At 36.9% G+C, this 17,589-nt stretch overlaps 1 long non-coding RNA gene and 1 gene segment (V, D, J or C); one reads left to right on the top strand and one right to left on the bottom strand.

The window, feature by feature from the left end:
- Positions 1 to 884: 884 nt before the first annotated feature.
- LOC127507161 (immunoglobulin lambda constant 7-like) lies at positions 885 to 3,018 on the top strand. The segment is given in 3 exon segments: positions 885 to 893; positions 1,105 to 1,153; positions 2,524 to 3,018. Coding segments are annotated over 3 exon segments (375 nt in total).
- A 646-nt stretch (positions 3,019 to 3,664) lies between these two features.
- LOC127506589 (uncharacterized) lies at positions 3,665 to 5,856 on the bottom strand. Its single transcript, XR_007928057.1, has 2 exons — positions 5,513 to 5,856; positions 3,665 to 5,425 (listed from the first exon to the last, which is right to left on the bottom strand). It is a non-coding gene; the product is annotated as an uncharacterized LOC127506589 (long non-coding RNA).
- Between the last annotated feature and the right edge of the window lie 11,733 nt (positions 5,857 to 17,589).

Raw genomic sequence — 17,589 nt, 5'->3', positions numbered from 1 at the left:
AACTACTTTTGGTACCACTTTTGGACATATTCACAATAAATAAATTATTGTTGTTTCGCTTGTTTTGTTTGTTATTTTATTTATAACAGTAGGTAGTTTAAAGAAATGGTTATGGGTTGGTTTAGGGGTAGGTGTAGGATTAGTGGCTCAAAATATCGTTTTAATGTTATATTTTTACTAAAATTGTCATTTTCCTACACATTTCTGTCCATTATGTTTTTTTTTTCTTTTAACATTCTGTGTAAAATATGTATGTTTAGGTTCGGGATGGGGTTTAGGGATCTTACATTTATCTACAAACGATACAAGGGAAATTATACATTATATATTTATGACAAAAGATTCGTAAATATTTTACTTTTTTTCGCTGAAAAAAATATTAATATTATAATAAATATTTTTATGTTTTAGTCCTCTAAATATGTCAATATTGTACGTTTCAGCACCTTTCTAAACGTACAAAAGTGTTTTGTGTCTTGGAAAGTTACGTATTTATACCTGCGTATTAACAATGAGACCAGGCTGGGAGATTCATAATGAGTCCAGATACTTTTATAACAGACCTGAATATGAAAACATGCTTGACTGTGTAGAACATGCAAAATACCTTTTATATTTTCATTGTTGACTCTTTCTATTGACTTTGGCTATTCAGTAAACTCAATATTTGAACAGATTTTGACTGAAGATTGAAGTCTGAAGCTGCAGGTTTTTCTGTGAATCATGATGATTGAGTTTCATATGAAGAACAGAAGATCATTATGAGAAACTCACAACATCATCCATGATAAAAGAGGTCAAAGGTCACAGATCTGTTTCTTTAAACAGTGTTATATCAGCACACAACGAGAGAACGAATGAGAAATATAGGATATAAAGCCAAAATGAATCATGTCTGTTGTAAATGAGATCAATAAATGCTTGTTTGTGTGAAAAAGTGATTGTTGTTCCTTTGAGAAGCATTTAGTCCAAACTGAATGTTTGAGTGTTGAGAAGATCTGAGTTTCTTCTAATATCAGTGTGTTGAAGTGTTGTTTCTCTCTCTCTGCTGGAGTTTGTGTTCACTCGAGTGGAATAGAGGTTTTTGTACGACCGTTTCATTAGATTGTATCACTGTGGTGGACTTTCGGTGGAGGAACTAAACTGGTGGTCTGTAAGTCTGTTTTTTAATTCCTATTTAAGAAAAAAGGTAACACTTTATTTTAAGTTGAAGAAGTTACACATTACTACATGTACTTATTATAGTAATAACAGTAAATTATGCATAAATACAAGTAACTAACCCTGAACCAAACCCTAACTGTAACTCTATAGTAAGTACATGCAGTTAATTAATATTACTCAGTACTTATTTGATCAGTACAATGTAACTGTCAGCATACAATAAAGTGTAATAAAGAACAATTTAGAGTTAAAATGATTTAAAGTTGAAACAAGAAAAACATTAATGGCGATTATTATTAGATATTGTTGTAACACTTTACTTGAAGCCTTAAAGCTATTCATAATGTACGTTATAATGCCTTATATGTATCTTTTCATAAATAACTGTGCATTAAAATGTGCATTATAAATGCAAAAATGCAATATAATTTTTGCAAATTCATCATTACATCTGAAAATGGTTGTTTTGTCATGAGTTTTAATGCATTGTGTAACAATGTAACAATGAATAGATAAGTATTATAATGTGTTATAATTGCGGTTATAATTATTCATGAGATCATACACACATTATAATGTATAAAAGAAAGATTAATTAATGCACTAAAATACTTTTAAAATACATTGTGTATGAAGGCTTTAATTAAAGTGTTACTGATATTGTTTTATAATTATTTAATCTAAAACAATGATATTGTCATGTTTATTCATTCAGAAGAACAACATTTAAAAAATCTCTAAATGCATTTCCATAATGAGTCTCACTGTGAGTTTAATCAGTTTATTACAGGTTTAATTTCCCTTTATTTATTTCTATACTGGGTTCATATGTAGTTCATTTTTATTGTAGATATCATACGTGGCGAAAAAAATAGATCTGACATCAGAATGTAAATGTTGCTACTTTCTGTATTTCAGTCAATGATACTGAATCTCTTTTGTTCATGTTGTGCTTATAATTCAGTGCTTTATAATTCAAGTACAATTTACAAATTGTATTATTTTCTAGTTCTTATCAGTGATATAATCATCATTTGATCTGAGCTTTAGTCAAACTTTGAAATTGAGTTACATTTTGAGTTGAATATCTCACGTAAGTAAAATGTACTTTATATTGGGATGCAAAAACTGCTGGAATTAAAGCAGTCAGTGTCTCAGTATATTGAGTTTAACTTCTGAGGTTTGATTTAAATGTATATAGTGATTGTGTAGTTTGTATATTGTATATTATATCAGCTCTAGTGATGTTGAATGTCATGAAGGATCAGATTGTTGTGATTTTTGCTGCTGTTGAAATGCTGTGAGTGAAACAGTGTGTTTTCTTTGTGTTTGTGAATGTGTTGTGTTTGTCTCCTGCAGCTGGTCCCACAGTGAAGCCCTCAGTGTCTCTGCTGCCGCCCTCTTCTCTGCAGATCTCTGGAGACTCAGCCGCACTGCTCTGCCTGCTCAGCTCTTACTCTCCACAGGGGGCGCTGGTGAGCTGGACACTGGACGGGTCAGAGGTCACCGAGGGGGTCGTGACCAGCGCAGAGAGCCAGCGGGACGGCCGCTACAGCCGCAGTAGCGTCCTGACCCTCAGCAAAGCACGCTGGGAAAAGGGAGAGGTGTACGTCTGCAGAGTAACACATGATGGAGCTCCTCATGAGGTCTCGTTCCACAAGAGCTCTGAGTGCTGATGTTTCTCTCCTGAAGATGAGCCGTATCTGAGTGTCCTGTGTCAGGCAGGATTCACATGAGTCTAGTGCTGCAGCTGTAGTGATTTACAACTCAATACTGAAAGAGAGCTGGCGTGTCAAAGCACTGTGTGATCTTTCAATCTGCTGTAACATTCAATAAAGCTTCTCAACAAGTTCACTTTGTGTCTGACAACATCATTCAACTAACAGATGAAGATGCAGGTGCTTTTCACAAGCTTGATGTAAATGTCAAATAAAGCTCTTGGGGTTTGAACATGGTCTCTGGAGACAGAGCTGCTCTATTCTGAGAGGATCAGAATCACTCCACCCTGACAATGCAAATGGGCTTTTCAGTCTCACTGTTTGATTGGTCACATGATCTGGACTGGAACACACCAGTTTCACTTCTGCTGAAAATGTGGTGATGAAAATATATATGAAAATGTCATGAACATCAAATGGAAAGCATCACGTCCAGACAGCAGAAGTGACTGAATTCAGTCTGTTCAGTTTGATTGACAGGGATCATATATTACACCTAAAACATGATGATCATATTAAACACTGACTCATTCTCTTCATAAACACAAGATTGATGTTGATTTAGATGATCTAGTGTTATTAGTGTTTGTCTGTGATCAGTGATTGTGTTTATGAGCAGCTGCAGCTGAAAGTCATGTTTGTTGGTTGATGAAGAAGAGCTCTTGATCATGTCATGTTCAGTTCATAGAGCTATAAACACATTCAGAGCAGTGAAGCATGTGCCGCTCATGTAAAACACCCTCTGAATGCAAAAGACAGAAGAGAGATCAGGACGATATACATTCAGAGTCCAATAGTTTTACTGACAGGGTTAAAAGAAAGGCTTTACATCACCAAAGCACAGTAACAGTAAATATACAGAGTCAGACACACACATTTACACATCATTCTCTACAGGACACAACTGAATGATTCCTGCTGTATCAGTAGTCAATGATCTTGCTGCTCAACATTCAAACACTTGTCTATTGTTTGCTGTAGCAGTGCAGTGTACTTTCAGAAACCCTCCACCTCCCCCAGCTCCACCTGTCCAGATCTGCTATGGGGTGATTCATGTTTGCTCGTACAGCAGCAGCAGCATGTTGTGTGTGTTTTGGCAGTGGAAAGTTCTGTACTCTACAGCAGATATAATCAACAGCAGCAGACCAAACACATTAACATTGTCATATTCATTACCATGACAAACTCTCCAAGAATTGTCATGTCAGAAATCTAGTTCGGTCATGAAACTGAAGATGGCACAGGCTTCGATCGGTCCTTTACATGCAGTCTGTAAGCAATCACATCAATACCAAATGACTCAGGCTGATTGGTCTCTGCTGATCCTGCAGCCAATGAGATCCCTTGCTCAACATTTAATAGTCTGGTTCAGTGTTTGCTGTAGGCTAGTCCTGCAGCGCTATAAGAGTTCCTCAGAAATTCAGACACTTAAGATAAGTCAACAATGTTTTACCATTCCAGATACAATGTTACATGGTCTGATGTATCAATGAATATAAAGCCAAACATACACATGTTCAAAATGTTTGCTGTAGTGATGAGAGAAATTACGTTTTTGAAAACTTTTTCATTATTATTATTAATTATTGATGATTATTAATTATTAATAAATCGGTAAACGAGCATAGGTCCTGCATGTGTGCTGGGTCGGGACTATTCTCGTTCATGTCCGTGGCATGTACAGCAGAGACAGCCTGTCCAACAGCATTAAGTTCTTGTTATCAGAGACGACGTGAACCGACAGGCTTTAGATGGGAGTCTCAGTCGTATAAGAGGAAATGTCAAGCATCTTAGGGGGGCACTGCAGTATTGATCTGGTGAAGGAGGAGGCCATCGAGTAAAAAAGGTTGAGAAACACTATACTAGTGTCATCACATCGACACAACGTCAAAGTGACTGACAGATAGGGAACTCAGTTATGTAACAGACACGCCATCTAGTGATGAAGCATGGAAGTGCAATTAAAGTGGCGGACTTTCCTGCAGTTAGATTACATTGTTGTGGCAAAGTTTTGCAGGGCCAAGCACCACTAACATTTATATAATATAAAGATTATGTTACATGCTTAGTACATCAAAATAAATAAATAATGTTTCTGAAAGGTCTGAAAAAACATTGTGTTGTTTGTGATCCTCCATCAGCAGCTGCAGTATCTCTCAGCTGTATCAGTGCATCACTGTGACGTCTGACTAACCGAGGTTTTTGTACCACTCTTTATCACTGTGTGAACACATCTTTACTGTTGATATAGTGGTAACTCTGACAGTAATAATCTCCTGTATCTTCAGTCTGGACTCCACTGATGGTCAGAGTGAAATCACTGCCAGATCCACTGCCACTGAATCTAGATGGAGTTCCTGACTGGAGACTGTTGATCTGATAAATCAGGAGTTTAGGAGCTTCTCCAGGTTTCTGTAAGTACCAGGCTAAACGATCACCATCATACACTCTACTGCTGGTTTTACAGTTTATTCTGACTTCTTGTCCTGGTTGAGCTGTTATTGTTGATGGACTCTGAGTTACAGTGATCTGTCCTCTACACTCTGAAAGAAAGATAAAAGAAAAGAAAATTAAATATATTTCACATTTTAAAAGAAATTATAAATCATTATGAATATTTTACCACAAACCTTGAGCAAACAGAGTGAGTGTCCAGATGAAGAAGGTGATTGTGTTCATTGTTGTTCTTTTGTCTTGTGTGATGATGAAGATTGTGTTCTGTTCTGCTCTCAGTCATGAAGTGTTAAACTCACAGCACTATAAACACTCTCAGAGCACTGAAGCATGTGTGACAATGCAAAGTGACTCTCTCTATTTAAATCACTATCCTGAAGACTGTAGATCAGTCACAAAGACATTTCAAAGACAATTCCCAAAATAAACATTTCATTGCATGGTATTCCAAGGAGAAGCAGGTTTGAAATTCAGTGTCAATGTGTTTTCTCTCACCCAGCATTCATATGTGAAGTCTATGGACCCCCCTAAAGGAACATGGGACAAACAAATATGAGATTGAAGGAAAAATAATAAGTCAATGCCTTTATGTTACCCCGATAAATTTTGCATTTGCTCACAAAACCCTCTGAGCTCTTTGCAGGCGAATGCAAATTTTCTCGGTGGAACGCGAAAGCATTGACTTTTTTTTTTTCTTTTTTTTTTCTCCTATCATATATATTTTTTTCCCTTCACCATGTCCCTTTAGGGGCTCCAAAGAATTGACAAGATTGAAATACAATGTTTATAAAGTCTGATTTAACTTCTTGTTTCTCATTGATAGTCTGGTTAAAGGATTATTACAAAAAGACAAAAGTTATATCTGTTATATTTTAATAAAATTCAACCCCTGGGATATTAGGTGCCCAAAGTTGATGAAACACTCATAAATGACAAAGAATAAGCATATTGTATCTTCTCTTCTCAAAGTCTTCAGAAGTGAATGACACCTGAAGCCAGACACATTCAATTTACTAATGGCCGAGCTGCTCTTATGTTAAAAACAAGGTGGATAAAGACTATAATGTTTGTTTCATTCGTTTAGTGTCCAAACCTGCTCCTGAAGGGCCTGTAGAGTTCAGCTCCACGTCTACACTATCACTGACTTGTGCCGGAGGGGCGACAGATAAGAAAGTGGGACTCTAATGGAGACAAAGTCCACTTTCTGCTCTGACAATTCACCCATTCCTGAATTATGAGGGAAGTATATTAATATCCCCATACTTAATGCATTGGAGGAAGGTGACAGATGAGAGAGTGGGACGATAATGTCAATGAAAAATCCAACATAAACCAGCATAAATGCCATGTTGGTCCAGACTGGTTTAGTTTAGTATACCAAGGTCAAGGTCAAGTCAAGGTCAAGTTTATTTCTATAGCCCTTTAAAACAACATAAAATGCTGACCAAAGTGCTGCACAACATACAAGACAAAACATCCTCATACAACACAATTTAAATACTAATAAAATATATATCGGAAGAAAACAAAACAAAATTAATAAAATTAAGACAAAACATCATGCAAAATAAAACAATTTAAAACGAAAATTATCAAATTAAGAATATGCCTGAAAAAAAAGTATGTCTTAAGAGAAGATTTAAATGTAGATAGAGTAGGGGATAGTCTAATAGGAAAAAGGCAGGGAATTCCAGAGCTTAGGACCAAGAACTGAGAAAGCTCTGTCACCTTTGGATTTAAGTCCAGATTTTGGACCATTTAATATCATCTGGGTGGAAGATCTGAGCGTTCTCACAGGAGAAGGTCTGAAATATAAGAAGGGGCAAGACTATGAAGTGATTTAAATACAAATACTAAAACCTTAAAATCAACTCTGAATCGAACAGGTAACCAATGAAGTGATGCTAACACAGGTGTAATATGTTCTCTCTTTTTTGTCCCTGTCAAAAAACGAGCTGCGGCATTCTGTACCAGTTGTAATCGTGAGAGCGAGGACTGATTTATTCCAGCGTATAGAGCGTTACAATAGTCCAACCTGGCTGAGATGAAAGCATGAATAACGGTCTCCAAATCACTACAACTCAGAATATTTTTAAGCTTGCGAAGTCCCCTAAGCTGCAGAAAACTGGCGCTAACTACAGAATTGATTTGTTTATGAAATTTTAACTCAGGGTCAAATGTAACTCCCAGATTTTTAACTTTATCACGAATGTTATCTTGAAGGGGGCCCAGGGTAGAACTTAGATTATTTAAAAGGTGTGAAGGGCCAAACAACATAACATCAGTCTTTTTCTGATTTAACTGAAGGAAATTATTGTCCATCCAAACCTTAATGTCCTCTAAACAAGCTAGCAGAGAGGACACTGAATTAGATTTTAACAGAAAATAGAGCTGAATGTCATCGGCATAAATGTGATATGAAACTTTATGGGACTCAAAAATTAAATGAAGAGAGAGTAAATATTAGGGCTGGGTACTGACACAATTTTCACCATTCGATTCGATTTCTATTCACATGCTTGCGGTTCGATTCGATAACAATTTTGATTCAATTCGATTCAATATTGATTATTTTGGATGTAGTATATCAGTTACAGTACATGGCAAATTTTCTAGAGGAAAAAAAATCTCTCAACTAATGCTGTAAACTACACATGGGAGTCAGTTGGTACTACTTTACTATAATAATGAAGGCTAAATTGAACTTATTTATATACAAACACTTCAATTACACTCAATTATGTTTTTTTTTTATAATAAAGAAAGTTTAGAATTACATAATCATATTTCTACTCCAATTCGGTTTTTTTTTTTGGTTTTTTTAATTTAAATCGTGGCTGTCATAACTGATTTATTTAAACATGCATAAATATTGAAGAACATTATAATGAATATGTAACGGTGCATATCTATATTTATCAGAATGCTGCTTTCTAGAGTACACTTTTCTAGCTGACTAATAAGTTTATGGTCACTGAATATGTTTTTCTGAGGTAAATATCAAGCGTTCGCGTCAGTTCTGGCAGGTCACGTCAGTCAAGCTCGCATCAGCTGACTCCCAGGTGACTCCCGTCTTCCTATAGGAATACGACGCCTATCACGGCATCCATATATAAGCTCCTCAGTGTTATCAGCAGCTATTGCATTTCTCAGGAGCTAATTAAATGGCGAATGCGACAGGCAAAACATCATCATCATCATCTCACTAGGAATTGTGCAATCGGGAGTTTAGCGAGAGGGATTCGTTCCCCACATGGATTTCACCTCTTGTACACGCGAATTCGCTGCATTGATCATAAGCCGCCTGATTTGGAAGTGACTGAGTTAACGTTAGCATTGTTTCTCGCATCGCTGCAATTAGACATGGACTCGAACAAGTTCAGATGGATCTGCTCTCCCCGCATGAAGAAGGATATCAAGAGAAGATCAAGCATCCACGCCACTCTCCTTCATCTCTGAATGTTTTCAGAAGCTAAGCTAAGTTCCTGGTCTCTGAAAACGCGCTCTGATGACGGAACTGATGTCTCGAGTTTTGCTTCAATGAGTGCGAGAGTTCGTTGTCAGAGCGCGTTCAGACCTCACTAACCAGATGCTGAAGGCAGTTGGACATAGTGGTGTTTTAGAGGTAAAAAATGATATAAATACTGTTCGTTTTGTCGCACAAACCGATCGTTTCGTGTTTTAGGACATCAATGTGTCGTCACGAGCCGCAGGGTTTAATTTGGATTTGTCTGTCGTGTTTATTTTACTCTTATAGATGGAGTTCCCAGTTACACACATTATTTGACTGACAGACCGCAACAGTTGGAGTTAAAAATCATCATTTGTGTTCTACTGAAGAAACAAAGTCACCTACATCTTGGATGCCCTGGGGCTAAGCAGATAAACATCACATTTTCATTTTTGGGTGAACTATCCCTTTAAGGCTATCTAGTTGCTATGGAAGGCAAATGTATTTATGTAAAAAAAAAAAAAAAAAAAAAAAAAAATTGCTATCTTAAATTGTTGTCTTAGACTTTATGCTCTTTGATATCCGATCATATTGCAAAATTCTGTGTTAAGTGAGCGACTTCTGTGGCTTAAAAGTATTGTATTGTAACATGCTTGTCCTTAAAGGGGTCATATAATGCCATTTTTGTACAAGTTAATATGATTCTTCAGGTTCTAAATGAAAAGTTTGTAATATACTTTAATTAAAAATTCTCATTAGTATTGTAAGAAAACACTCATTTTACCTGGTCAAAAACAGCTCTGTTTTCAGCAAGCCATTTCAGTGCATGTGTCTTTAAATGATAATGAGCTTTGCTCACCCTGCCCCTCTGTTCTGTGGGGCGTTTTGACACAACACACTTGGAGTGTTGCCTTGACAACAGCTGAGGGTATATTTTGGAGAAGGAATGGCAGCGGGAGTCTTGCAGGATGTAACAGTATTTTGCAGGTATTGTTACCATTCATCTTCATGCAGTAATAACTGTTACAACACGATTTTTTTTTTTTTTTTGACATTATTTCTTAATCAGTAACACACCGTTATAAACCATCTACAAAAGTAAGCTTAGTGTAGTGGTACCACATTAACTTTACCACCTGCGTACACAGTTTGTAATAACACAATAACCATAACGCGTTGTTCGTTATAAACGTGGGATTATGAATTATATTGAGAACGTCGTACATATATACTTATTTTGAGTAAGGAATTACTTAATGGCTGCTAAAAAAGTATGTTCTGTATAGTATGAGTGTGTATGAATGTAATCTGGACGTACTACATTTACCATGATGTCATTATCATGTGACCTACCAGCATCAGTTGGGTTGCTTCACTTTAACAAATCCTCTCCTGTGGCCTCATGGGATAGTAAAGTGTCCATCAGATGCACACTTCAGAATCTCACTGAAAGTAGTAGATCATCTCGGTACTTTTTGCCTGTTCTATAAATACTGTGAATTCAGACATACTTCTTTTGACACATTATGTGATTTTGGATGCAGCCACAGTCTTAAAGGGGACCTATTATGCCCCCATTTACCAGATGTAAAATAAGTCCCTGATGTGTGTATGTAAAGTTTTAACTCAAAATACCCCACAGATAATTTTTTATAGCATGTTAAAATTGCCACTTTTTGGGGTTGAGCAAAAACACACCTTTTCAGTGTGTGCCCTTTAAATGCAAATGAGCTGCTGCGCTCGGGCTAAGAGGGCGGAGCTTCAAGAGCTCGTTCTCCGGTGTCAGGATTAGTGCTGGGAATTTCGGTTCTTTTCCACAAACCGGTTCTTTCGGACAGTTCGATTCAATAAACCAGTTGAAAAAAAAACGGTTCACTGGTTCTTTTACGCTCCGACGTAATGACGTCATCCGCAATGAAAAAACACTTAACACATTCAAATATATAAAGTCAGTAATAACATCAGTCAACTAAAACATCATTATAATCTGAAACGTTTCTTACCATTTAATTTTGCATCTAAAGCATCCATATACAGGCAGTGATGTGCAAACGAAGTTTTACAGTTATAAAGTGAATAAATTAGTCTTCATCAGCGCAGAATCCATGATCCTCATTCGTGGGCGGGGCCTGTGGCTAATGTGACATCACGGGATCTGGAAACGGCTTGTTCTGAGACACTGCTTATGATTTATGGGGATTAAAAAAAAAAAAAAAAAAAAGAGGTTGGATTTTTATCATTATAGGGTGGTTGTGTTCACACACTGCCAACACACATTTATGTCCAAACACCATGCAAAAGTGAATTTGGCATAATGGGTCCTCTTTAAAGGAAAGGTGTGTAGAATTCAGTTATGTAAAAGACGTGACCCTCTAGTGAAGTATGGAAGAGCAATTAAAGGGATTGACTTTCCTACAGTAAATTAATATAAATAATATTGTAGTGTAGTTTTGCAGAGACGAGCACCACTCACATTTTCTCCAGATTTTAGACCAGTTTAGTAAGGGATATAAGATTGTATGTTACATATTTACTAAATACGTCATAATAAATAAATAAAGTCTCTGAAAGGTTTGATACACCATTGTGTTGTTTGTGATCCTCCATCAGCAGCTGCAGTATCTCTCAGCTGTATCAGTGCATCACTGTGACGTCTGACTGACCGAGGTTTTTGTACCACTCTTTATCACTGTGTGAACACCCATACACTGTTTGGATAGTGTACACTCTGACAGTAATAATCTCCTGTATCTTCAGTCTGGACTCCACTGATGGTCAGAGTGAAATCACTGCCAGATCCACTGCCACTGAATCTAGATGGAGTTCCAGTATAACGGCTTGTTGCTTCATATATGAGGAGTTTAGGAGCTTCTCCAGGTTTCTGTAAGTACCAGTGTAAGTAATTACCATTATACACTGAACTGCTGGTTTTACAGTTTATTCTGACTTCTTGTCCTGGTTGAGCTGCTGTTATTGATGGACTCTGAGTTACAGTGTACTGTCCTCTACACTCTGAGAGAAAGAACAAGAAGAAGAAAATAATAATACAATTATAAATTCTAAAAAAATATCTAAAATTATAAACATTTAATATTTCAAGAGAATAATTGTGGAGCTGCGTTACACAAACCTTGAGCAAACAGTGTGAGAGTCCAGATGAAGAAGGTGATTGTGTTCATTGTTGTTCTTTTGTCTTGTGTGATGATGAAGATTGTGTTCTGTTCTGCTCTCAGTCATGAAGTGTTAAACTCACAGCACTATAAACACTCTCAGAGCACTGAAGCATGTGTGACAATGCAAAGTGACTCTCTCTATTTAAATCATTATCCTGAAGACTGTAGATCAGTCTCATTTTATAACAAATACAGGACATAGACACAGAAGATCTGCACTGCGTTCACTGTGTATGAGTCTGACAGGGTAGAGAAGAGATTGTTGAATAAAGTCGTTATTTTTGTTTTGTTTTTGCGCACAAAACAAAACAAACCTTAAAGTTATGTCGTTGCTTTCATAACATGATTAACAATCTGAATTAAATGAATCTTATGATGAGGTTTTTACTGAAAAGTCATCTTGAATCTTCACTGAAAGTTAGTGTTTGATGAAACAGGTTACAGCAACACACAGGTGTCAAAAAGAACAACTGACTCTCAAAACAAATTACTCCCTCTTACTGTGTGTTAGATTAAAAGACAAGTAAAATAAATAAAATAAAATAAATAAAAACTTTAGTTTTGTAAAGAATGCAATCACAATATATGTGGTGTATGTGTGGAGTCATATTCAACATTTAAATTTAGATGAAACTTACAGTCCTGGCTGTGGTCTGGGTCAGCATCTGTCTGTTCTTGTTCAAGACCATCCCCTGGTCAGTTCCTCCACCTGCACCACCCTGGACTTTCTGTTTGTTCATCCCTCTCCGGATCTCCATCCTCCACCGAAGCCTCCTCCATCCATCTGTTGGTGTGAGGTCTCACCTGTCCAGGAGGGGGCGTACTGTCACAGTCTCACTTAGTTTGGACTTTGTTTCAGTTTCCACTTTCCCCCTGTTGTGTTTGTTGCCGGTTGTTAATTTGATTCATCATTCAGTTCAGGTGTGTGTCGTTAACCCATTTTAGCCCACCGGCAACTATAGTTGCTGCAGTGTATAGTTGTCATTTTCCTTTTGTTAGTATTTTTCTAGATGTTATCCATGTTTTATGTCTCAATGACATGCAAGAAAACAACCAAATAAAGGATTTCAAGAACAAAAAAAAGGTATTCACTTCCTTCCTGTCACATGAGGCTGTCAACTTCCTACCTCTACTTCCAGGAAGCATGGCGAAGGCAAACCCTCCCAAAGAAAAGTAATTTTCATGTTACTAATAAATATTTTTTGTTGACATATACAGGTGCTGGTCATATAATTAGAATATCATCAAAAAGTTGATTTATTTCACTAATTCCATTCAAAAAGTGAAACTTGTATATTATATTCATTCATTACACACAGACTGATATATTTCAAATGTTTATTTCTTTTAATTTTGACGATTATAACTGACAACTAAGGAAAATCCCAAATTCAGTATCTCAGAAAATTAGAATATTACTTAAGACCAATACAAAGAAAGGATTTTTAGAAATCTTGGCCAACTGAAAAGTATGAACATGAAAAGTATGAGCATGTACAGCACTCAATACTTAGTTGGGGCTCCTTTTGCCTGAATTACTGCAGCAATGCGGCGTGGCATGGAGTCGATCAGTCTGTGGCACTGCTCAGGTGTTATAAGAGCCCAGGTTGCTCTGATAGTGGCCTTCAGCTCTTCTGCATTGTTGGGTCTGGCATATCGCATCTTCCTCTTCACAATACCCCATAGATTTTCTATGGGGTTAAGGTCAGGCGAGTTTGCTGGCCAATTAAGAACAGGGATACCATGGTCCTTAAACCAGGTACTGGTAGCTTTGGCACTGTGTGCAGGTGCCAAGTCCTGTTGGAAAATGAAATCTGCATCTCCATAAAGTTGGTCAGCAGCAGGAAGCATGAAGTGCTCTAAAACTTCCTGGTATACGGCTGCGTTGACCTTGGACCTCAGAAAACACAGTGGACCAACACCAGCAGATGACATGGCACCCCAAACCATCACTGACTGTGGAAACTTTACACTGGACCTCAAGCAATGTGGATTATGTGCCTCTCCTCTCTTCCTCCAGACTCTGGGACCCTGATTTCCAAAGGAAATGCAAAATTTACTTTCATCAGAGAACATAACTTTGGACCACTCAGCAGCAGTCCAGTCCTTTTTGTCTTTAGCCCAGACGAGACGCTTCTGACGGTGTCTGTTGTTCAAAAGTGGCTTGACACAAGGAATGCGACAGCTGAAACCCATGTCTTGCATACGTCTGCGCGTAGTGGTTCTTGAAGCACTGACTCCAGCTGCAGTCCACTCTTTGTGAATCTCCCCACATTTTTGAATGGGTTTTGTTTCACAATCCTCTCCAGGGTGTGGTTATCCCTATTGCTTGTACACTTTTTTTCTACCACATCTTTTCCTTCCCTTCGCCTCTCTATTAATGTGCTTGGACACAGAGCTCTGTGAACAGCCAGCCTCTTTTGCAATGACCTTTTGTGTCTTGCCCTCCTTGTGCAAGGTGTCAATGGTCGTCTTTTGGACAACTGTCAAGTCAGCAGTCTTCCCCATGATTGTGTAGCCTACAGAACTAGACTGAGAGACCATTTAAAGGCCTTTGCAGGTGTTTTGAGTTAATTAGCTGATTAGAGTGTGGCACCAGGTGTCTTCAATATTGAACCTTTTCACAATATTCTAATTTTCTGAGATACTGAATTTGGGATTTTCCCTAATTGGCAGTTATAATCATCAACATTAAAAGAAATAAACATTTGAAATATATCAGTCTGTGTGTAATGAATGAATATAATATACAAGTTTCACTTTTTGAATGGAATTAGTGAAATAAATCAACTTGTTGATGATATTCTAATTATATGACCAGCACCTGTATATATCTACATAATCATGAAAGTCTCTAGAATCATCCAAACAAGACAAATCTTACAAGAGATCTATAGTTTTTGGCATACTTAGTCAAAAGTCCAAGCAGCAACTATAGTTGCCGGTGGGCAAATGACTTGTAAGTACATATATGACGGGGTAAATGGGGTATACTGTGTTTAATGGGTTAATAAATCAAGGTTATTGGTCTTGTTTAGTGCTTTTTGCTTTTATAATATCACACCTAAAATATACACTCTAAAAAATAATGGGTTAAAAACAACCCAAGTTGGGTTGAAAATGGACAAGCCCGGCAATTGGGTTGTTTTAACCCAGCAGTTGGGTTAAATGTTTGCCCAACGTGCTGGGCAGTTTTATTTAAAGTATTTTTTTTTTTTTTTAAATTACTATATGGCTGACTTAAAATGAACTCAAAATAGGTTGGAAATTAAAAATCAGACATAATTACTAGAGGCAACAATAATAATCAAAAGGTGAACATTTATTAATAAGCAATTTAATAAATATCTGTTGTTTAATTATTAATCATTTAACTTATAAATAAATGCTCATTTATTAACCCTTAAATAAAGGTTAATTTCCAACATACTTTGGGTTCATTTTAAGCAAAAAATACAGTCATTTTTAATCAATTGTTGAGTTAAATAGAGAGAGCAATCTTTCTAAAGCTCTACTGTCCACCCCAATGTCCCGTCTAATTTTTTTCTTCAATCTATTTATTTTTATTTATTTATTTTCATTTAACTTTTTGATACACACTGCCCTGCTGGGGCAACTTAATGGCTGCACTTTGTTCTGCACTAAGTTCAACCACTTTAAGACAAATGGATTTGTTGTTTGTTTTTTCATAGATGCAGCCTTTTTGGGTTCACATCGAATTTTCGACTTTGTGGTAGATTTTCCATGACGCACCTGACTTAAGTTTACCTGTTCCTGGGGCGTCTCCTAATCGACACTCAATAAATTTCCTGATCTTTCGGAGCGTCTCCAAATCGACACTCAATAAATTTCCTGATCTTTCGGAGCGTCTCATAATCGACACTCAATAATATCTCGGTCAACATCTTGACCCTCAAAAACCTAGTGTTCCCTAACCTGACATGCTGCAGCAATAACCAGTTTTTGTCCTTTAAAGCTTTAATCACGGCCGGGAGAGTTCCCATCAATTCCAGAGAATCTCTCTCCGAACAAAGGAATACAGCAGGTTTATAGGATTTCAGGTGCATTTCACAGTCAGTATAGCATGATCTATTACTCATTATCATCAGTCTTAATATGATTGGTTCAGATTTAAGAAAAACATCTCAGTTCCTCTGTCCTGCTTACTGGAGGAGTAAATTTAGATTAGAACAACTGAATCACAAGATCATCAAAAAATATCGCCGGGTTAATAGTTCAGATTACTCAATAGGTTAAAACAATTTTTCAAAGACAATTTTTTACCGTTAGAAGGATGCTGTCTAGCCAGCACAGCAGAATTTTTCCACTTGTTACAACACTCAGTCCTAGTGACTATTTCTCTATTTCAAAGTTAGCTTATTAGGCCTGTAGAAGAAAAGAAATGTTAGTTCATTATTAATTAGGTCCAAATTTCCATCACACTTTCATACATAATAAATCTGTTTATGAATAAAGATTGATCTGTTGAAAGCAGTTATTTTGAGTTAGATGCCAAATGTTCTCCTCCTAGTTAAATTTTACATTGCATACAACATATTTGCCCACCGGCAACTATTGCCGCACATTCAAATATGATTTTCAAGAAAAAAAAAGAAAAAAAAAAACTGGGGAAAATAAATGCAGAACATGTTCACATAGGACACTATTAACACGACTATATGCATGAAACCATTCAGAAAAATTTGGGCACAAATGGGTTAATTATCCTTGTTTCCCGGTGTACGTGCGTTAGATTGTGGCAAGTTTTGCAGGGCCAAGCACCACTAACGTTTATATAATATAAAGATTATGTTACATGCTTAGTACATCAAAATACATAAATAAGGTTTCTGAAAGGTTTGATACAACATTGTGTTGTTTGTGATCCTCCATCAGCAGCTGCAGTATCTCTCAGCTGTATCAGTGCATCACTGTGACGTCTGACTGACCGAGGTTTTTGTACCACTCTTTATCACTGTGTGAACACTGGATCATTGTGGTAACTCTGACAGTAATAATCTCCTGTATCTTCAGTCTGGACTCCACTGATGGTCAGAGTGAAATCACTGCCAGATCCACTGCCACTGAATCTAGATGGAGTTCCAGTATAACGGCTTGTTGCATAATATATGAGGAGTTTAGGAGCTTCTCCAGGTTTCTGTAAGTACCAGTGTAAGTAATTACCATTATACACTGCACTGCTGGTTTTACAGTTTATTCTGACTTCTTGTCCTGGTTGAACTGCTGTTATTGATGGACTCTGAGTTACAGTGTACTGTCCTCTACACTCTGTAAGAAAGAACAAGACGAAGAAGAAAATAATAATAATACAATTATAAATTCTAAAAAATTATTATCTAAAATTATAAACATTTAATATTTCAAGAGAATAATTGTGGAGCTGCATTACACAAACCTTGAGCAAACAGTGTGAGAGTCCAGATGAAGAAGGTGATTGTGTTCATTGTTGTTCTTTTGTCTTGTGTGATGATGAAGATTGTGTTCTGTTCTGCTCTCAGTCATGAAGTGTTAAACTCACAGCACTATAAACACTCTCAGAGCACTGAAGCATGTGTGACAATGCAAAGTGACTCTCTCTATTTAAATCATTATCCTGAAGACTGTAGAT

This window comes from Ctenopharyngodon idella, chromosome 24 (genome assembly GCF_019924925.1).
Source record: "Ctenopharyngodon idella isolate HZGC_01 chromosome 24, HZGC01, whole genome shotgun sequence".
NCBI lineage: Eukaryota > Metazoa > Chordata > Actinopteri > Cypriniformes > Xenocyprididae > Ctenopharyngodon > Ctenopharyngodon idella.
The sequence above is the reverse complement of the archived record's forward strand: the minus strand, read 5'-3'. Positions and strand labels throughout refer to the sequence as shown.